Below are 22,703 nucleotides of genomic sequence, written 5' to 3'. Positions count from 1 at the left end.
GCTGACATGTTGATGCTATCACACAGCAGGGCCATCAGATAGCTGACATGTTGATGCTATCACACAGCAGGGCCATCAGATAGCTGACATGTTGATGCTATCACACAGCAGGGCCATCAGATAGCTGACATGTTGATGCTATCACACAGCAGGGCCATCAGATAGCTGACATGTTGATGCTATCACACAGCAGGGCCATCAGATAGCTGACATGTTGATGCTATCACACAGCAGGGCCATCAGATAGCTGACATGTTGATGCTATCACACAGCAGGGCCATCAGATAGCTGACATGTTGATGCTATCTCATGGCTTTGTATACAGTGTGGTCGATTCTCCTTTGACGCTCTCAAACTGTGATGAGGGGCATTAAAATGACAAGCCAAATCATGTCTCAAATGGCACCCTATTCCTTTTTATAGTGCACTACCTTTGACCAGGATACTCAATAGGAAAAGGGGTGTGATTTGGGACACACATCCCCATGTTTATGATGTAACATGGAGACAGAGGTCAACAGCAGTAGAATTCTCTCACTGAGTTCCACAGACTCTTCACTCTGTGACATCGGTAGTTTTGACATTTCTAAGTGGCTGGTTGGTTGTTTCTACATTTCAGGAAGAAATCCTGTCGCACCATCACGTTTGACGAGTTCAAGGCAGCGGTGGGAGAGCTGGCCAGCAAGAGATTCAAGGAGAAAACGGGAGAGGAGGCGGAGGGGGAGGTCTTCAGGATGATTGAGGGGAAGAAACCGGTCATTAAAGGAGTCACGGTAAGGTCCCGAAGCAGCAGGAAATGACATCCAATAGTACTGACGCTAAAACCAGATATGAATGAATACACGTATACAGACTCAGTGCATTCGGAAAGTATTCAGACCCATGGACTTTTTCCACATTTCGTTACCTTACACTTATTCTAACATGGATTAAAATAAAATCCTCAATCTACACACAATACCCCATAATGACAAAGCAAAAAACAGGTTTTTAGAAATGTTTGCAAATGTGTGTGTATATATTTGCTATGCTATGAGACTTGAAATTGAGCTCCAGTGCATCCTGTTTCCATTGATGATCATTGAGATGTTTCTACAACTTGATTGGAGTCCATCTGTGGTAAATTCAATTGATTGGACATGATTTGGAAAAGGCACACACCTGTCTATATAAGGTCCCACAGTTGACAGTACATGTCAGAGCAAAATTCAAGCCATGAGGTCGAAGGAATTGTCCATAGAGCTCCAAGACAGGATTGTGTCGAGGCACAGATCTGGGGAAGGGTACCAAAAAACTTCTGCAGCATTGAATGTCCCCAAGATCACAGTGGCCTCCATCATTCTTAAATGGAAGAAGTTTGGAACCATCAAGACTCTTCCTAGAACTAGACGCCCAGCCAAACTGAGCAATCTGGGAAGAAGGGCCTTGGTCAGGGAGGTGAACAAGAACCAGATGGTCACTCTGACGGAGTTGCCACTCCTCAGTAAAAGGCACGACATCCTGCTTGGAGTTTGCCAAAAGGCACCTAAAGGACTCTGGCCATGAGAAACAAGATTCTCTGGTCTGATGAAACCAACATTGAACTCTTTGGCCTGAATACCAAGCGTCGCATCAGGAGGAAACCTGCCACCATCCCTACAGTGAAGCATGGTGGTGGCAGCATCATGCTGTGGAGATGTTTTTCAGCGGGAGACTAGTCAGGATGGAGGGAAAGATGAACAGAGCAAAGTACAGAGAGATCCTCGATGAAAACCTGATCCAGAGCACTCAGGACCTCAGACTGGGGAGAAGGTTCACCTTCCAACAGGGCCACGACCCTAAGCACACAGCCAAGACAACATAGGAGTGGCTTCAGGACAGGTCTCTGAATGGCCTTGAGTGGCCCAGCCAGAGCCCGGACTTGAACCCGATCGAACATCTCTGGAAAGACCTGAAAATAGCTATGCAGCGACACTCCCCATCCAACCTGACCGAGCTTGAGAGGATCTGCAGAGAACAAAGGGAGAAACTCCCCAAATAAAGGTGTGCCAAGCTTGTAGCGTCATACCCAAGAAGACTCAAGGCTGTAATCACTGCCAAAGGTGCTTCAACAGAGTACTGAGTAAAGGGTCTGAATACTTATGTAAATGTGATATTTCAAAAATCTGTTTTTGCTTTGTCATTATGGGGTATTGTATGTAGGTTGATGAGGGGAAAAACACAATTTGATCCATTTTGTAATAAGGCTGTAACGTCACAAAATGTGGAAAAAGTCAAGGGGTCTGAATACTTTCCGAATGCACTGTATGCTACAGACCAATGTAAGTAAACCTTGTCCAAGCCAGAACGGCCCATAGGGATCCTGGAGCGTGAGGCATCTTGATGTACCAGTACACCCCCTGGACAGGATGCTAGTGACCACTGTGATGTGTATATAGAAACAACTGCTGGGTATGACTCAGGGTTGCGTCCCAAATGGCACCCTAATCCCTTTATAGTGCACTACTTTTGACCAGGGCCCATAGGGTAGTGCACTACTTTTGACCAGGGCCCATAGGGTGCTATTTGGGATGGATTCTCAGAACAAACTCAAGTCGTCATCATGCATGTCCTTTTTTTAATGTAACTTTCTTTCTGTCCACAGAGAGCGGTGGCTTCTCCGACCGTGTCTCGTCTGACGGACACGACCAAGTTCACTGGGTCACACAAGGAGCGCTTTGACGAGAGTGGCCGTGGGAAGGGGAAGGCAGGTCGCGTGGACATGGTGGATACATCCGGGTACGTCGCAGGATACAAACACCTCGGGTCATATGAGAAGAAAGTCACCAAGCCCACCGGGCCCCCTGGAGGAGGGCCCCCTGGAGCCGGGCACTCTGGAGGAGGGCCCCCTGGAGCCGGGCCCCCTAGAGCCGGGCCCCCTGGAGCCGGGCCCCCTGGAGCCAAACCAGTGTGAAGAAAGAAAGAAACAGAAACATAAGACCAACTACTAGGATAATACTTTTCTAAAGAAAGAACTCCATGAAAGCACAACAAAAAGATAGGATTTCATATGTTCTCACCCATCTTGTTTTCTTTTCGCGAGTGGGATGTTTTGAGTTCCTGTCTTTTGTTGTTATGTGTGAGAACTGGAAAACTGTTTACATCCATTTTTACAGCTGGTACATTCCTGACAGATCGCAAGTTACTGCCAAATGTTCACATGAACCCACCAACCAACAAGGGAAACAACTGTTTTGCTCTGCATTTTTTTGAAACCTCTTCATGATGATAGGCGTCTTCACATATGTATTATAAGCACTATGAATAACACCATGCCAAGAAAAACAAATAAGAGGGAAGGAAGGGTTTTCCAAATGATTTAACAAGATTGCACTTTGCTTTAGATAGGCCATAGCTTCTTTTCCTCCTTTTAGTTGAAGAAAAACATCCTTCATTTCATACCTTTTAGTTAGTTGAATGTCTATTGGCACAAACTGGTGAAGTAGATATACTGGTAGGTTGTTATATTGATCAAACCATCTTCAATATCAACTTTCTGCCTTTCCTCTGGTCAATGAAGTCTGCTGTATGAGTCTTCATCTACCGGCTGTCTGTTCTCCTTTATACTGCATCATAGTTTACACATATTGACGACAACATCATTTGCCTTCAATTGTTCTTAAAATAACGAAACCTTTTTAAACAGGATATGTAGAAGTTCTGAGTCTTCCTGTCTTTAGCTACGTATATCATATGAATGATAACATTTTATTTTTGTTCATTCTACTGTCAGATATCAAGTTTGTTATCTATGAGTCTTAACTTCCCTTCCTTGTGAGTCTTGCTTTTCTAAACGTTCTGTGAAGTCATATCGATACTGTACCTTTATGTATTTACAACACAAGGAGAAGAATAACACTAGAATTATTTCATATCCTAAGGCCACGTCTTGTCTGGTTCATCCTGAAACCCTCATCAATTATTTACACCCAACATATTAAACAAGATAATAGGTAAATTACCCTGAAATTATTATCTCTAATCATTCATCTAAATCATACACACACCAATTTGATAAGGCTCCACAGTTTGTTCCACACTATGTCGGGTTGTATTAGCTGGACCTCTGAAACTAAGAGGTGAGCTGGGTTGTTCAGGTTTGTATTTTTCAATATTTAACTGATATGATACTGCCGTCAGATGTCTATAGTTGTAATATATTGGTGGTAAGAATGTGTGTATTTCTAAACATGCGGCCGCATGGCTTCATTTAAGACGCTGACCTGCGTTTGTTTCTCTTGTCTTGCTGTATCTTATGCATGAAGTAATGCAATGCTACTACTTTACCATTAACAACATGAAACAGACGACATATTTCAGAGGTCTCATTTCAACTGCTGTGTTTAGTGGCTCGGTTATAGTGACTTGCTCTGCTCCTACGTTCTGGCAGAGTAGTCAGACCAATGGAATTAAAACTAAAACAACTTCACTTTGACAGGAGGACCAAGTTGTGGTTACATTGTGAGTGTACAGAGACCATAGAGATCCTATAAATGACTATGTTTAGACTAAGAATATCAAAGGGGACATTTGTGGCCAAGGAGTTGGGTGACATTATCAGGTGATATCATTGACCGTACATGCAGAAAAAATCTATAGCTTGGTGGAACCAGCCTGATCGTTGCGTTCACTATGAAAGAGAATGATGAACCAGCCTGATCGCTGCGTTCACTATGAAAGAGAAATGATGAACCAGCCTGATCGCTGCGTTCACTATGAAAGAGAATGATGAACCAGCCTGATCGTTGCGTTCACTGTGAAAGAGAATGATGAACCAGCCTGATCGCTGCGTTCACTATGAAAGAGAATGATGAACCAGCCTGATCGTTGCGTTCACTATGAAAGAGAAATGATGAACCAGCCTGATCGTTACGTTCACTATGAAAGAGAAATGATGAACCAGCCTGATCGTTACGTTCACTATGAAAGAGAATGATGAACCAGCCTGATCGTTACGTTCACTATGAAAGAGAATGATGAACCAGCCTGATCGTTGCGTTCACTATGAAAGAGAAATGATGAACCAGCCTGATCGTTACGTTCACTATGAAAGAGAAATGATGAACCAGCCTGATCGTTACGTTCACTATGAAAGAGAATGATGAACCAGCCTGATCGTTACGTTCACTATGAAAGAGAATGATGAACCAGCCTGATCGTTACGTTCACTATGAAAGAGAATGATGAACCAGCCTGATCGTTGCGTTCACTATGAAAGAGAAATGATGAACCAGCCTGATCGCTGCGTCCACTATGAAAGAGAATGATGAATCAGCCTGATCGCTGCGTTCACTATGAAAGAGAATGATGAACCAGCCTGATCGCTGCGTTCACTATGAAAGAGAATGATGAACCAGCCTGATCGCTGTGTTCACTATGAAATGGAACCATGAAAGAGAAATGATGAACCAGCCTGATCGCTGCGTTCACTATGAAAGAGAATGATGAACCAGCCTGATCGTTGCGTTCACTATGAAAGAGAATGATGAACCAGCCTGATCGCTGCGTCCACTATGAAAGAGAATGATGAACCAGCCTGATCGCTGCGTTCACTATGAAAGAGAATGATGAACCAGCCTGATCGTTGCGTTCACTATGAAAGAGAATGATGAACCAGCCTGATCGCTGCGTTCACTATGAAATGGAACCATGAAAGAGAATGATGAACCAGCCTGATCGTTACGTTCACTATGAAAGAGAATGATGAACCAGCCTGATCGTTGCGTTCACTATGAAAGAGAATGATGAACCAGCCTGATCGCTGCGTTCACTATGAAAGAGAAATGATGAACCAGCCTGATCGCTGCGTCCACTATGAAAGAGAATGATGAACCAGCCTGATCGCTGCGTTCACTATGAAAGAGAATGATGAACCAGCCTGATCGCTGCGTCCACTATGAAAGAGAATGATGAACCAGCCTGATCGCTGCGTTCACTATGAAAGAGAATGATGAACCAGCCTGATCATTGCGTTCACTATGAAATAGAACCATGAAAGAGATATGATGAACCAGCAATCAGGCTGGTTCCACCAGGCTACAAAATCAAATGTCAGCAATTTGAATTGTATCAAATGGATGCACATCAAACTAGAAGGTTTTACATTCTAAATGAAAAAGACTACTATGCCATAGATACTACAGGTAGGTACATATGACTAGTGACTTCATCAGTATTGTTTGTGACCCTTGAACTCTTGTCTTTGAAGAAGTTTTAGAGAAACCTTTTTAGTGTAAACACTGTTACCCTGACACTTTCTACGGCACACATTCAACAGAATACAAAAGGCAGGGTAATATAGTACTGTGATATTTGATGGACATACTGTATGAGGTGAAGGGGATGAACAAATAAGTAGACTTTTGTAGGACATATATTTTTCCAGCATAATGACATACTGTTGCTTTCATACTGGCCACCCTACCTTAGCTTCTGCTGACCAATAAGACTCATGCGTTGATTGAGATCAACACCTGTTAACTAGTTGAATCGTAATCACTTTAGTACGATTTGTCTTGTGTGCTTAATGCCAAATACTGTGCACCTTTTCGTGTGGAGAAGCAAATCCTTCTTATTTTTTCAAAAAAATAACTTGTTAATGTACGATTATTGTGACCTGGTGCATGCTTTGTGTTTTGGTTCTTGTTCTCGAGACCTGTGTGTTCATGATTTGTAGCATTGTTGAAAATAAAAACTCCCCATCCTGAAGAATTATTGGTGTGTTTCTAATCTCCTCTACTGATCTGATGACTTACTGAGAGGATCAGCTGTCTCCTCTACTGATCTGATATCTTATTGAGAGGATTGGTTGTCTCCTCTACTGATCTGATGACTTATTGAGGATCAGCTGTCTCCTCTACTGATCTGATTACTTATTGAGAGGATCAGTTGTCTCCTCTACTGATCTGATCACTTATTGAGAGGATCAGTTGTCTCCTCTACTGATCTGATTACTTATTGAGAGGATCAGTTGTCTCCTCTACTGATCTGATTACTTACTGAGAGGATCAGTTGTCTCCTCTACTGATCTGATTACTTATTGAGAGGATCAGTTGTCTCCTCTACTGATCTGATTACTTATTGAGAGGATCAGTTGTCTCCTCTACTGATCTGATTACTTATTGAGATGATCAGTTGTCTCCTCTACTAATCTGATGACTTATTGAGAGGATCAGTTGTCTCCTCTACTGATCTGATTACTTATTGAGATGATCAGTTGTCTCCTCTACTAATCTGATTACTTATTGAGAGGATCAGTTGTCTCCTCTACTGATCTGATATCTTACTGAGAGGATCAGTTGTCTCCTCTACTGATCTGATTACTTATTGAGAGGATCAGTTGTCTCCTACTAATCTGATTACTTATTGAGAGGATCAGTTGTCTCCTCTACTGATCTGATTACTTATTGAGAGGATCAGTTGTCTCCTACTAATCTGATTACTTATTGAGAGGATCAGTTGTCTCCTCTACTGATCTGATTACTTATTGAGAGGATCAGTTGTCTCCTCTACTGATCTGATTACTTATTGAGAGGATCAGCTGTCTCCTCTACTGATCTGATTACTTTTTGAGAGGATCAGTTGTCTCCTCTACTGATCTGATTACTTATTGAGGATCAGTTGTCTCCTCTACTGATCTGATCACTTATTGAGAGGATCAGTTGTCTCTACTGATCTGATTACTTATTGAGAGGATCAGTTGTCTCCTCTACTGATCTGATATCTTATTGAGAGGATCAGTTGTCTCCTCTACTGATCTGATGACTTATTGAGAGGATCAGTTGTCTCCTCTACTGATCTGATTACTTATTGAGAGGATCAGTTGTCTCCTCTACTGATCTGATATCTTATTGAGAGGATCAGTTGTCTCCTCTACTGATCTGATATCTTATTGAGAGGATCAGTTGTCTCCTCTACTGATCTGATTACTTATTGAGAGGATCAGCTGTCTCCTCTACTGATCTGATTACTTATTGAGAGGATCAGTTGTCTCCTCTACTGATCTGATATCTTATTGAGAGGATCAGTTGTCTCCTCTACTGATCTGATATCTTATTGAGAGGATCAGTTGTCTCCTCTACTGATCTGATGACTTATGGAGAGGATCAGTTGTATGTTATTACATCCCGTCTGGACGGAATCCTTCCATACAATTTTATAGGGAATAGGGTGCCATTTGTGATGAACACCATGCCTGTTCTCTCCTCATTAATATGTTAATATATTATCCCCACAATATGTTCTACCAAGACAGGCTTTACTTGCTAGAACTGACCTCAAGCAGCATTGTGTTTAGTGAAGAAGCCATTTCCCCACTTCAGTTTCCATAAACACAGAGGCAGAAACAGTGTGAACACAATAAATACTTTATCATTTAAACATGTCTAGAGTCATAAATATTGAGATTCAATGTGCAGTGTAAAGGTGTGGATACAGTCAGTAAGGAACAGTGTAAAGGTGTGGATACAGTCAGTAAGGAACAGTATAAAGGTGTGGATACAGTCAGTAAGGAACAGTGTAAAGGTGTGGATACAGTCAGTCAGGAACAGTGTAAAGGTGTGGATACAGTCAGTAAGGAACAGTGTAAAGGTGTGGATACAGTCAGTAAGGAACAGTGTAAAGGTGTGGATACAGTCAGTAAGGAACAGTGTAAAGGTGTGGATACAGTCAGTAAGGAACAGTGTAAAGGTGTGGATACAGTCAGTAAGGAACAGTGTAAAGGTGTGGATACAGTCAGTCAGGAACAGTGTAAAGGTGTGGATACAGTCAGTAAGGAACAGTGTAAAGGTGTGGATACAGTCAGTAAGGAACAGTGTAAAGGTGTGGATACAGTCAGTAAGGAACAGTGTAAAGGTGTGGATACAGTCAGTCAGGAACAGTGTAAAGGTGTGGATACAGTCAGTAAGGAACAGTGTAAAGGTGTGGATACAGTCAGTCAGGAACAGTGTAAAGGTGTGGATACAGTCAGTCAGGAACAGTGTAAAGGTGTGGATACAGTCAGTCAGGAACAGTGTAAAGGTGTGGATACAGTCAGTCAGGAACAGTGTAAAGGTGTGGACACAGTAAAACCATGTCGATTCACAGAAGTATAAAATGAGATCAGAGTTAGAGACCAGTTTACCTGCTCAACATTCATCCCGGAGCATCAGAAGAACAGTGTAAATGTTGGCAGCAGTGTATATAGAGCTAAAATAAGAGAATCTGGTGCTGGTGCTCGTTCAGCAGGACAACGTTCTGGAACGTTCAGATAGAAATGTAGAACAAACATTCCTCTCTGACATCATGTAGAGTAAGGAATTGGCTCTATTCATGACATTTCTATTTGCAATGTTCCATAACGTTTACCTACGGAATGTGGCCCTGGTGTTGTAGTTGTGGGCCTGCTAGTTGTTGTAGTTGTGACGTCTCTGAGGAGCTACACGTCTCCTAGTCTCCTCCAGTTCTCTCTAGTTGTTGTGATGTGTAGCTCCTCAGAGCCGTCTCCTAGTCTCCTCCAGTTCTCTCTAGTTGTTGTAGTTGTGACGTGTAGCTCCTCAGAGTCGTCTCCTAGTCTCCTCCAGTTCTCTCTAGTTGTTGTGATGTGTAGCTCCTCAGAGTAGTCTCCTAGTCTCCTCCAGTTCTCTCTAGTTGTTGTGATGTGTAGCTCCTCAGAGCCGTCTCCTAGTCTCCTCCAGTTCTCTAGTTGTTGTAGTTGTGACGTGTAGCTCCTCAGAGCCGTCTCCTAGTCTCCTCCAGTTCTCTCTAGTTGTTGTAGTTGTGACGTGTAGCTCCTCAGAGCCGTCTCCTAGTCTCCTCCAGTTCTCTCTAGTTGTTGTAGTTGTGACGTGTAGCTCCTCAGAGCCGTCTCCTAGTCTCCTCCAGTTCTCTCTAGTTGTTGTGATGTGTAGCTCCTCAGAGTAGTCTCCTAGTCTCCTCCAGTTCTCTCTAGTTGTTGTGATGTGTAGCTCCTCAGAGCCGTCTCCTAGTCTCCTCCAGTTCTCTAGTTGTTGTAGTTGTGATGTGTAGCTCCTCAGAGCCGTCTCCTAGTCTCCTCCAGTTCTCTCTAGTTGTTGTAGTTGTGACGTGTAGCTCCTCAGAGTCGTCTCCTAGTCTCCTCCAGTTCTCTAGTTGTTGTAGTTGTGACGTGTAGCTCCTCAGAGTCGTCTCCTAGTCTCCTCCAGTTCTCTCTAGTTGTTGTGATGTGTAGCTCCTCAGAGCCGTCTCCTAGTCTCCTCCAGTTCTCTCTAGTTGTTGTGATGTGTAGCTCCTCAGAGCCGTCTCCTAGTCTCCTCCAGTTCTCTAGTTGTTGTAGTTGTGACGTGTAGCTCCTCAGAGTCGTCTCCTAGTCTCCTCCAGTTCTCTCTAGTTGTTGTAGTTGTGACGTGTACCCCTCAGAGCCGTCTCCTAGTCTCCTCCAGTTCTCTCTAGTTGTTGTGATGTGTAGCTCCTCAGAGTCGTCTCCTAGTCTCCTCCAGTTCTCTAGTTGTTGTAGTTGTGACGTGTAGCTCCTCAGAGCCGTCTCCTAGTCTCCTCCAGTTCTCTCTAGTTGTTGTAGTTGTGACGTGTAGCTCCTCAGAGTCGTCTCCTAGTCTCCTCCAGTTCTCTAGTTGTTGTAGTTGTGACGTGTAGCTCCTCAGAGCCGTCTCCTAGTCTCCTCCAGTTCTCTAGTTGTTGTGATGTGTAGCTCCTCAGAGCTGTCTCCTAGTCTCCTCCAGTTCTCTAGTTGTTGTAGTTGTGATGTGTAGCTCCTCAGAGCCGTCTCCTAGTCTCCTCCAGTTCTCTAGTTGTTGTAGTTGTGACGTGTAGCTCCTCAGAGCCGTCTCCTAGTCTCCTCCAGTTCTCTCTAGTTGTTGTAGTTGTGACGTGTAGCTGCCCCTCCCTCTCCTACTCAGAGCCGTCTCCCAGTCCTCTCCAATTCACTCAGCAAATGCTCATTAGTTGCAACCAGTGACCTGAAGCACAAACACAACACCATTTAGTCACAAACACTAAAAAGCACTTTCTTCACCCATTGGGGTCTGGTCTTTTATCTTTATACTAGAACAAATAATCTGGCATCTCCTGTAATGAATATCTCATTAGGTTGCTTTTAGTCAGACCGTGTTAAGATTTGTATTATCCCAAGAGTCAAGGACTTTTATTGTCCCTAGAGTGGTTGAATGTTTTTCTTAGCACCAGGTGGTACTAGACATAGTGTAGTGTAGTATCTTAGCACCAGGTGGTGCTGGACATAGTGTAGTATCTTGGCACCAGGTGGTACTGGACATAGTGTAGTATCTTAGCACCAGGTGGTACTGGACATAGTGTAGTGTATTATCTTAGCACCAGGTGGTACTGGACATAGTGTAGTGTAGTGTGTGCTTACCTATGGTTCTCCTGCAGCATACCTGCCAGCTCCTTGACTCTTTCCCCCTCCTCAACCTTCTCCCTCAGCTCTGATACCTTCTTCCTCAGCTCATCCACCTCTGCCTGTTTCTCTGGAGAGAAGAACACATGGACCACAGTTAGTTAGCACATGAAGCTAGCAGCAATACAGATCCACATGGGCCACGGTTAGCACATGAAGCTAACAGAAATACAGCTCCACATGGGCCACGGTTAGAACATGAAGCTAGCATCAATACAGATCCACATGGGCCACAGTTAATTAGCACATGATGCTAGCAGCAATACAGATCCACATGGACCACAGTTAGTTAGCACATGATGCTAGCAGCAATACAGATCTACATGGACCACAGTTAGTTAGCACATGATGCTAGCAGCAATACAGATCTACATGGACCACAGTTAGTTAGCACATGATGCTAGCAGCAATACAGATTCACATGGGCCACGTTTAGCACATGATGCTAACGCTTCAGCAATACAAATGCACATTGACTTGCAACATCAACGGATATAACAACAGACTGAAATCCAATCCAATCCGTCACGTGGTGAACACCGCCTTGAGATATGCATGTTTAACTTGTACCAATCTTAAGAGATTTATGGAACATCTTGCATTCGGTTACACGTGCTCTGTGTCACGGTTACACGTGCTCTATGTCACGGTTACACGTGCTCTGTGTCACGGTTACATGTGCTCTATGTCACTGTTACACGTGCTCTATGTCACGGTTACACGTGCTCTATGTCACGGTTACACGTGCTCTATGTCACGGTTACACGTGCTCTATGTCACGGTTACACGTGCTCTATGTCACGGTTACACGTGCTCTATGTCATGGTTACACGTGCTCTATGTCATGGTTACACGTGCTCTATGTCATGGTTACACGTGCTCTATGTCATGGTTACACGTGCTCTATGTCATGGTTACACATGCTCTGCGTCATGGTTACACGTGCTCTGCGTCATGGTCAGATTCTGCCCAGTATAGTGACCACTGACCAGGAATATCAAAAAGCTGCTGCTTTTTCACTCACCACATATCTCAGTGTTGGGTGAACTTTTCATCATAGAGTTGAGATATTGTTTCTCTAATCTGATCATCTGCTTCTGTAGAGAGACGTTATCCTCCAATAGTATCCTCAGCTGCTCATTCAAACTGTCCTGCAATCAATCAATCAATCAATCAGACATTGAAGATAATTCCATCCATCCATTTATTCTTAACTCTTTGTGGAGTCAGGGTCTCATGCCTTTTCAAACATGAGGTAATATCATCGAAGATGCTGCTTTGAACAGTCTGAATCTTACAACAGACATGTGTGCTTCCTCCAGCTGTGTAGTTAGTCTATGGGTCTCTGTCCTGTGGTCTTGGTCTCGTATCTCTGCCTGCTCCTTCAGCTCCTCAACGTTCCCTCTCAACGTCCTGACCTCGGCTTCTCCACTGGAGACGTCTCGTTCCATCATGGACAGGATCTGGACTGCCTGAGCTGGAGGCAGGTCAGATACATACTATTAGGGACAGATTCTCCATTAAGCAGGTAAGCTACACAGTACATGGGGGTTTCATACTCACAGAGGAAGTTGTTGTCATGGTGCAGAGGCCTCTCCCCTGTCCAGTGCTTGTTCACTAGGCTCAGCAGCATCTCCATTGGTTTCCTATAGCTTCCCTAGGAGACAGATTTGATACAATTACAAAAAAGACTGGTTATAATGAACAGTAAGATCTATAATGAATGGTACTGTAGGGATAGGTGGGTTTTCTCTAGGGTGGATGAATGGTACTGTAGGGATAGGTGGGTTTTCTCTAGGGTGGATGAATGGTACGGTAGGGATAAGTGGGTTCTCTCTCTGAAACGTCTCACCTTCTGTTGCTTGGCTTGTTTCTGTGGTGAGGTGGAGCCCCCTGCTGTCTGCTGGGTGTTATGGTAGGACAGTCTGGGAGGGTGCAGGATGGGGTTGGTGGCATCAGATCTACTGGGACAGGGACTTCTTGGACTGGGGGGGCGGATCTTCACTAAGGAAGACTTCTGCTGGTCAACTTTATCTAAAGGAAGAGGAAGCCAGTGCAAAACACTCAGAATGTTGTATTAGGCCATTCATGCCATCTGATTTGTGTGACAGCGGTGACAGAGAGGATATTCAGTGTCACCTCACCAGGGTGAGGGGTGAAGTGGCCCTTGGCTGTGACTCTCAGGTGTTTGGGGAGTTTCTCTCGCTCCTCCCGTCCAGAGCTAGTCCCGCTGTGTTTCTCTATGCAGGGGTTAAAGGTTACCCTCGGCCCCTCTGACGTTTTCAACGAGGAGGAAGAACCTTTCCTTCGAGATCCTTCTCTTAAACGTTGACCATTGGACTGGGAATGACAAGCTGATCATAATGAAAATAAAATAATCACATTTTATACTGAAGGCTTGTTTGCTCACTTGAAAAAAGTTGACTATAAATGTAACTAGTTAAACATACAATTCATCAAGTACTGAATGAAATCAATTAAGACTAAATCTCTGAAATCTTGCCATAAATGAGCAAAAATTCCCCATGTTCCTAGGGAAAAAATAAGAACATTTGTCTCCCCCTGGTGGACTGTCCCTACATTAACAGTCATGGTGTACATCACGCTCACCACTTCATACTGTCATTTGTCAATGTAAAACAAATGATGTACTATTCTGTGATCAAACAACATAAACTCACACTCCTCTCTGATCTGATGATAGAGCTGGGACTCTGGCTCCTTGTGGGAGGAGCCAGTCAGGAACAGAGGTTCACTTTGGTCCCAGTTGCTCTTAGCGACAAGGTTCAACACTATGTCATCGTTGTCATCCAGGACAGAGAGCTTCTTGGCCAGGCGATTTACTGAGGCCATTCTCAGCTTACTGCCCCTGGAACACACCAACCAAACACGCATTACGTCATAACATAGCACTACTAGAACAATATTGTATAATACAATCTATAACACTGTAACGTCACTGTACCCACTATTGGAAACAATGCCACATAAAGAACAGCTTACTAGTTAAATTAAATCTGAAGTTTGTCTTTCCAGGTGTTTTCTAATAATACAAATCAATATCTAATGCAGACAAGACCTCCTGACATTAGCAATCTGGTGTATTAACACTGTAGAGTACAGTACCTCTGGTCAGTGATGTCTGTCTAACACTGTAGAGTACAATACCTCTGGTGATGCCTGTCTAATACTGTAGAGTACAGTACCTCTGGTCAGTGATGTCTGTCTAATACTGTAGAGTACAGTACCTCTGGTCAGTGATGCCTGTCTAATACTGTAGAGTACAGTACCTCTGGTGATGCCTGTCTAATACTGTAGAGTACAGTACCTCTGGTCAGTGATGTCTGTCTAATACTGTAGAGTACAGTACCTCTGGTCAGTGATGTCTGTCTAATACTGTAGAGTACAGTACCTCTGGTCAGTGATGTCTGTCTAATACTGTAGAGTACAGTACCTCTGGTCAGTGATGTCTGTCTAATACTGTAGAGTACAGTACCTCTGGTCAGTGATGTCTGTCTAATACTGTAGAGTACAGTACCTCTGGTCAGTGATGTCTGTCTAATACTGTAGAGTACAGTACCTCTGGTGATGCCTTTCTAATACTGTAGAGTACAGTACCTCTGGTCAGTGATGTCTGTCTAATACTGTAGAGTACAGTACCTCTGGTCAGTGATGTCTGTCTAATACTGTAGAGTACAGTACCTCTGGTCAGTGATGTCTGTCTAATACTGTAGAGTACAGTACCTCTGGTCAGTGATGTCTGTCTAATACTGTAGAGTACAGTACCTCTGGTCAGTGATGTCTGTCTAATACTGTAGAGTACAGTACCTCTGGTGATGCCTGTCTAATACTGTAGAGTACAGTACCTCTGGTCAGTGATGTCTGTCTAATACTGTAGAGTACAGTACCTCTGGTCAGTGATGTCTGTCTAATACTGTAGAGTACAGTACCTCTGGTGATGCCTTTCTAATACTGTAGAGTACAGTACCTCTGGTCAGTGATGTCTGTCTAATACTGTAGAGTACAGTACATCTGGTCAGTGATGCCTGTCTAATACTGTAGAGTACAGTACCTCTGGTCAGTGATGCCTGTCTAATACTGTAGAGTACAGTACCTCTGGTCATTGATGTCTAATACTGTAGAGTACAGTACCTCTGGTCAGTGATGTCTGTCTAATACTGTAGAGTACAGTACCTCTGGTCAGTGATGTCTGTCTAACACTGTAGAGTACAGTACCTCTGGTCAGTGATGTCTGTCTAAAACTGTAGAGTACAGTACCTCTGGTCAGTGATGCCTGTCTAATACTGTAGAGTACAGTACCTCTGGTCATTGATGTCTAATACTGTAGAGTACAGTACCTCTGGTCAGTGATGTCTAACACTGTAGAGTACAGTACCTCTGGTCAGTGATGTCTGTCTAAAACTGTAGAGTACAGTACCTCTGGTCAGTGATGCCTGTCTAATACTGTAGAGTACAGTACCTCTGGTCAGTGATGTCTAACACTGTAGAGTACAGTACCTCTGGTCAGTGATGTCTGTCTCCGAGGAGCTCGTCTGTTGGGGTCCGAGCACAGAGTCTGAGGAGAAATGCATGATTGAAGCTCTTCTCTCACTGTCCCTGACTGGACAGTCATCTACAGGAGAAAAATATATATAAAACAAACATCAAATGTCAGATTGGTAAGAAGAACTATCTAACAGCAAAGTCATTGGACAGCCAATCGGACCCACAATGAAAATATGGTAGCTATAGGTACCAAGCCTGCGAAGGTTGGACAGTGCGTGCACAAAGTACAGGCGGTAGTGTGGATCTGTTTTAGCCAGAGGGTTGAGCCTCAGGTCCAGCTCTCTCAGAGCAGTCAGCTGCCAGAGCACTTTGACCTCCTGAAGGGAGGGAATGCTGTTGTAGTACAAGTTCAGCCTCTCCAGCCTCTTCAAGTGTTGGACCCCCTATAGATGAACAAACATAGAAAGAAACAAATAGGGGGGGGGATAATTTGTGGAACGTTCCAACATGAATCTGTTCCAAGAACTTTGTAAATAACAAGGTTGCCAACAAACAACACATATAAAGTTGTATAGAGGCAGAATAAGATACCGGGTAGGGAGTGGGCTATTTCATTAAGTTTTTAAATCACCACACTTATTCCAAAAAATGTCTGTCCTCACTCTGGTAGCCTATGGACAAACATGAAGAATAAGCTACGTGGTGAGTTGATGCCTATTCGGCAGCTAGTTAGCGAGGTGACTTGATCATGTTACTTTGTATTACTATGCGTTGTTTGTTGGAAACCAGATTCCTGTTGGAACGTTCCACAAATTATACCCACCCAAACAAATGTGACTTACACATTCAGTCTATGTCCCAAATTGTGCCCTATTCCCTACATAGTGAACTACTTTTGCCCAGAACCCTGGTTAGAAGTAGTGCACTATATAGGGAATAATATGTAATAGCGTACCATTGTGGACGGACTCAGATCTACACATCTACACATTCAGACTTCAGTCACCATTTCACCATGTACTGTATATACATTTGTCTGTTGATAGACATCTCACCTCGACAGAGATTAGTGCATTACAGGAGAGGTTCAGGGTTTTCAAACGGACAAAGTTCTTTAGTGAGATTCCCAGATGTCTGATTTTCTCCTTGTATGATCCTGGGAGGCTCAGTGATCTCACATCTGCTGTAAAGTGGTCATGAATGTTAGTAGCCAGCAATCAAAGTAGAGTAGTTGGGTAGTTGAAGACCCATGGTAACGTTGTCCATCTTTCACTAGATAAGCTACCTGTGGCCAGACAAATTCAAAGCATTGTTTTGTCAGCTAGCCTAGCAGGCGAGCTAACGTTAGCACTAAGCAAAGTCTCTGTGCGTTAATTAGCTATTAATGGAAGTTTAAAACTGGTTTTAAATCAAACTAATCATACATCTAGGCTACCAACTTACAAGCTATAATTTAAGTGTCAAATATATTACCAAGGCAATGGTGATTTAGATGTAGCTTCTCTCGTATCCACTGCTCTGTTACTGTTGTCAACAGCGCCGCCATATTTTTCCAATTTGGTGGAAGCCGAGCCGAGCATGCGCAGTTGTTTACGGTCTGGGAACGCCCACATCCTGGTACTGCTTGTCTCACGTGTTCAAACAAGCGGAACAGAGACAGGTAAGGTTGAATGTTAACCGATATTTTTCAGCTCACATATTAGTTTCAGTCTTGACTTTGGTCATTCTAAACGTGGCTACTAACCTGAAACATAGCTTTTTAGAATGTTAACACTGTACACATAGCTATGGTGCAAGACAAGACTACTAGCTTACTTTCAACAGTGTTTTCTCAACTTTGGTATGGTCTTCAACAGTTTACTTGCAGATATCTGAAAACTCATTCTCCTTCACAAATCCCACTCAGTCTCTTCATATCAAATGAACCGAGTGATCCTCCAACTGTAGCTTTGGATTTGAGTCAAGTCCAATGGCAGGCTGTCTGACAGAGTTGATCACAGCATGTTCCAACGTCACACTGTCCGTCTCTGCCCTGCACACAGCATATCAGCTCTTCAAGGTAATTTTGGGATATATTGGTGTTCACTTGAGTGAGACACTTGAGTCTAACTTTTGTGTACCATTAAACCATTCTCAACCCCTTTGCCACTGATTATTGTCATGACTCGTTCTTTCTCCTCACCCTGACTGTTCCCTCGTCTCCCTCTTTCTCTCGTAGGACCACAGAGCTCCAGCAGTGGGTTTCTTTCTGCTCGGTCTCTCCTCAGGCCTCTGCACCCTGCCTCTCTCCTTCAGCCCATACCTGACCTCTGTACAGGGGGACCTGGAGTGGGCCGGCGAGGTCCTGGCTCCACCGCTGCTCTCCTTCGGCTTCCTGTGGCTCAGCGAAGACCGCACCACAGCCAACATCCTCCTTATTGGCTCAGCTCTCCTCCCGGTGCTCTGCGATTGGCTGTCAGCGGACGAGTTGATGCTGATGTCACGCTGTCTGGCGCTGTCTGCCGTCTCCTGCTCGCTCACTGTGTGTCTGTTTGCGGGAAACGCTGTCGGGGCCCTGGGCAGTGTGGCCCTCAGCCTGCCCCAAATGGTGGCCCCCATGGTGGGGGTCAAGACTCTGGCTCCCCTTGTCTCTCCAGGGGCCACTGTGGGACTGCTTAAGTGGCTCCTGAAGGGCTCCATGGCTGTAGGGTGCTGGGCCTCTGAGAAGGCACTTAGCAAGTACCTGTTGGAACTGAAGGACCTGGACTCCCCATTTTAACTTGTTACCACTGTAAGTCAGGGTTTCCCCAAACTCAGTCCTCAGGACCCGGGGTTTCCTTTCTTTCCTAAGCACTACACCGCTGATTGAAATAATCAACTAATCATCAAGCTTTGTAGTGTTTGGGCGAAAAACCCAAAACGTGCACCCCTTGGAGTCCCGAGCATGGAGTTTGGGAAACTGTAACATCACTGTAACAGTTACTGACTGTCTGAACAGTTCAGTAGTCCCTCACACATGATAATGACTGATTGTTAAGTTGATGTGGTCTCATGATGTGCACATAGAGCTGCTGACAGAAGAGAACCAGATGGAGGGTCTATTTATTTTGTCCTGCAGTGCCTTGCCTCATAGAAGTAGAACGAATAGAACGGTCTGGAACCTCTGACCATGGTGATTTGACTGGTAAAGTCATGGGTGCAATCAAAATGAGCAAGCTTGTTCTACTTATTCTAGCACTGTGGCTTGCCTTTGATCTGTAGCCAATAACCTTTCCAATTCCTACTGGCCAATTACCTTTCCAATTCCTACTGGCCAATGACCTTTCCAATTCCTACTGGCCAATGACCTTTCCAATTCCTACTGGCCAATGACCTTTCCAATTCCTACTGGCCAATAACCTTTCCAATTCCTACTGGCCAATGACCTTTCCAATTCCTACTGGCCAATGACCTTTCCAATTCCTACTGGCCAATGACCTTTCCAATTCCTACTGGCCAATGACCTTTCCAAGAGATGATCCATATAATGATGCCATTCTGCCAATTTGGAGGTGACATGATCCACCATTGGGACAGGTGGCTGTTGCCAGTGTATGTGCACTGTCAAGGGCGTTGTTCTACTTGTTCAGCTTATTGTCATGGCCAGGGAGCTCTGCTCTGTTATCCTAGTACTTTCATCTATGCAAGTCGAAGAAGCACTGGTGTCTAATTCTAAAACTGTAAACATTATTGATGATATTAGTAACAGAGGTTAATAACATTTTATGTGCAAAAATATTGATTTGCTAAAGTATCAACAAAAGGAGTAGTGCTTGGATCTAACGCTTGTATGTACTGATTGTCATGGGTCACTAATACTCCCAACCTCTTCCACTCCGCATGTTAGAAAGTCTAATTCATCTCTGGATGTTGATTTACAGGACAATGTCATTACCAATTGGCTATAAAATATTCTGCTTACACTGTGAAAATATCCTCCCAACGGTGGCTCTATAAGGAGGATGGAAGTGCATTCCAGACATGTACTACTGTCTATGTCTATGAGTGTGCCTCCCAAATATCACCCTACTCCCTATGTAGTGCACTACTTTTAATCAGAGCCCATTTTGGGAATAGGGTGGCATTTTGGGGCACACTCTGGTTGAACCTGGGCTGGCTTGACTTCAGTGTCTTGTCCTACGATGAGCACCAAACAGCTTGTACTAGACTATGCTCACTGTGAACCCAATGTCATTGACAGGAAGGACACGTCTGAGAGCCGATAGCTTTAGTTGGCCAGGGTACATGGCCGGGGTACCAAAACAGTCGGGCCGCGTCCCAAACGGCACCCTATCCCCGATATAGCCACATTTCTTTTGACCAGAGCTCTATATGGGCCCTGGTCAAAAGTAGTGCACTATAAAGGGAATAGGGTGCCATTTGGGACGCGACCCTAAGTCCCCTCATATTCAGGATCCTGTTCATTCTGAAGCCTCAGCAGATAGCTACTGTGTACAGTGATATTTAACTAGATACATCTGCAGAGTTCACACCACTAACACTATGGATCTATATTCATTGATTCTTCAGATATACTACATATTATATCCACATACTGTCCATAATGTCTATACAAGAAGGGTTCTTCTTTATAGGTACTATTTTATACATTGTAGAATAATAGTGAAGACATCAAAACTCTGAAATAACACATGGAATCATATAGTAACCAAATAAAATTGTTAAACAAATCAAAATATATTTTAGATTTTAGATTCTTCAAAGTTTTTTAAATGTATTTTCATTTCACCTTTATTTAACCAGGTAGGCAAGTTGAGAACAAGTTCTCATTTACAACTGCGACCTGGCCAAGATAAAGCAAAGCAGTTCGACAGATACAACGACACAGAGTTACACATGGAATAAACAAAACATTCAGCCAATAATACAGTAGAAAAGTCTATATACAGTCTGTGCAAATGAGGTGAAGTGGCCACCCTTTGCCTTGATGACAGCTTTGCACACTCTTGGCATTCTCTGAAACAGCTTCATGAGGTAGTCACCTGGAATGCATTTCAATGAACAGGTGTGCCCATATTATGGCAAGAACCCTCAAATAAGCAAAGATAAATGACAGTCCATTATTAACTTTAAGACATGAAGGTCAGTCAATCAGGATGATTTCAAGAACTTTGAAAGTTTCTTCAAGTGCAGTCGCAAAAACCATAAATCACTATGATGAAACTGTCTCACCTGAGGACTGCCACGGGAAAGGAAGACCCAGTTACCTCTGCTGCAGAGGATAAGTTTATTAGAGTTACCAGCCTCAGAAATTGCATCCCAAAGAAATGTTTTACAAAGTAATAGACACATCTCAACATCAACTGTTCAGAGGAGACTGTGGGTATCAGGCCTTCATGGTCAAATTGCTGAAAAGAAACCACCACTAATGGACACCAGTAAGAAAAAGAGACCTGCTTGGGCCAAGAAACACGAGCAATGGACATTAGACCAGTGGAAATCTGTCCTTTGGTCTGATGAGTCCAAATGTGACATTTTTGGTTCCAACCGCTGTGTCTTTGTGAGACACAGAGTAGGTGAACAAATTATATCCGCATGTGTGGTTCCCACTGTGAAGCATGGAGGAGGAGGTGTGGTGGTGCTTTGCTGGTGATACTGTCTGTGATTTAGAATTCAAGGCACATTTAACCAGCGTGGCTACCACAGCATTCTGCAGTGATACGCGATCCCATCGGGTTTGCGCTTAGTCCCACTATCATTTGTTTTTCGACAGGACAATGACCCAACACACCTCCAGGCTGTGTAAGGGCTATTTGACCAAGAAGGAGAGTGATGGAGTGCTGCATCAGATGACCTGACCCGACCGCAACTAAATTGAGATGGTTTGGGATGAGTTGGACCGCTGAGTAAAAGAAAAGGAGCCAACAAGTGCTCAGCTTATGTGGGAACTCCTTCAAGACTGTTGGAAAAGCATTCCAGGTGAAGCTGGTTGAGGGAATGCCAAGACTGTGCAAAACTGTCATCAAAGCAAAGGGAGGCTATTTGAAGAATCTCAATTATAAAATATATTTAGATTTGTTTATCACTTTTTTGGTTACTACATGATTCCATATGTGTTTTTTCATAGTTGTGATGTCTTCACTTTTATTCTACAATGCAGAAAATAGCAAAAATAAAGAAAAACCCTGGAATGAGTAGGTGTGTCCAAACATTTGACTGGTACTGTATATATATATATATACATTTATACTCTGGACTCCGACATTACTCGTCCTAATATTTCAATATTAATTTATTTTATTTTTTTACTTTTAGATTTGTGTGTATTGTTAGATATTAGTCCACTGTTGGAACTAGGAACACAAGCTCTTCACTACAACCACATTAATATCTGCTAAATATGTGGACCCGACCAATAAAATGATATTCCATACTAGTTGGAGGATTGTGCATTGATTTCGGGATGCTAATTGGTTAACCCACTGTGTAAGTTATGTTGTATTTGTGATGTACTTTGATTAACTTGTGAATAAATGACTATTTGATTGTCAGATAGATGCTCAGTTTGATGCATTTCGGGATGCTAATTGGTTAACCCTCTGTGTAAGTTATGTTGTATTTGTGATTAACTTGTGAATAAATGACTATTTGGTTGTCAGATAGATGCTCAGTTTGATGCATCCCAAAATGCATTAAGATTTTCTTCTCCTCAAAGCCAAGGAATAATTTATTTCTGTATTGGATAGAGACGCTGAGTGGACACTGCAGAACGGAACTGCTGTAATTCCCAGGACTCCAGGATAGCACAGCGCCA

At 43.5% G+C, this 22,703-nt stretch overlaps 3 protein-coding genes across 7 annotated transcripts in view; 2 read left to right on the top strand and 1 right to left on the bottom strand.

Annotated features, from left to right (window-relative positions):
* Positions 1-4,450, top strand: part of LOC149984796 (tubulin polymerization-promoting protein-like) — a 30,540-nt gene extending 26,090 nt beyond the window's left edge. For both annotated transcript variants that reach the window (XM_090186959.1, XM_090186956.1), the window contains exons 4-5: positions 620-773; positions 2,624-4,450. In XM_090186959.1, coding sequence (XP_090043085.1) covers positions 620-773; positions 2,624-2,932 — 463 coding nt within the window. In that variant the 3' untranslated portion in view covers positions 2,933-4,450. The remainder of the gene's footprint in view (positions 1-619; positions 774-2,623) is intronic.
* A 3,921-nt stretch (positions 4,451-8,371) lies between these two features.
* Positions 8,372-17,507, bottom strand: LOC149984795 (centrosomal protein of 72 kDa-like). Of its 3 annotated transcripts, none has more exons than XM_090186895.1 (12): positions 17,384-17,507; positions 16,966-17,093; positions 16,161-16,353; positions 15,923-16,037; positions 14,086-14,273; positions 13,549-13,758; positions 13,257-13,438; positions 12,968-13,061; positions 12,703-12,881; positions 12,429-12,555; positions 11,363-11,474; positions 8,372-10,949 (listed from the first exon to the last, which is right to left on the bottom strand). In XM_090186895.1, the coding sequence occupies exons 1-12, from the start codon at positions 17,454-17,456 to the stop codon at positions 10,886-10,888; spliced, it is 1,665 nt and encodes a 554-aa protein (XP_090043021.1). In that variant the 5' UTR covers positions 17,457-17,507; the 3' UTR covers positions 8,372-10,885. The 3 variants fall into 3 exon arrangements, with proteins under 3 accessions (XP_090043021.1, XP_090043025.1, XP_090043022.1); XM_090186899.1 differs by having other exon boundaries at positions 15,923-15,980; XM_090186896.1 differs by having other exon boundaries at positions 16,966-17,090; positions 17,384-17,477.
* LOC110505816 (transmembrane protein 276) lies at positions 17,495-22,325 on the top strand. Of its 2 annotated transcripts, XM_090186975.1 has the most exons (3): positions 17,495-17,570; positions 17,817-17,969; positions 18,129-22,325. In XM_090186975.1, the coding sequence occupies exons 2-3, from the start codon at positions 17,880-17,882 to the stop codon at positions 18,666-18,668; spliced, it is 630 nt and encodes a 209-aa protein (XP_090043101.1). In that variant the 5' UTR covers positions 17,495-17,570; positions 17,817-17,879; the 3' UTR covers positions 18,669-22,325. The 2 variants fall into 2 exon arrangements, with proteins under 2 accessions (XP_090043101.1, XP_090043107.1); XM_090186981.1 differs by lacking the exon at positions 17,495-17,570 and having other exon boundaries at positions 17,747-17,969.
* The last annotated feature ends 378 nt before the right edge of the window (positions 22,326-22,703 follow it).

The sequence above is a fragment of the Oncorhynchus mykiss genome, chromosome 2 (assembly GCF_057628025.1).
Source record: "Oncorhynchus mykiss isolate SJ-2025 chromosome 2, ASM5762802v1, whole genome shotgun sequence".
NCBI classification, from domain to species: Eukaryota; Metazoa; Chordata; class Actinopteri; order Salmoniformes; family Salmonidae; genus Oncorhynchus; species Oncorhynchus mykiss.
This window is presented reverse-complemented; position numbering and strand designations above follow the sequence as displayed.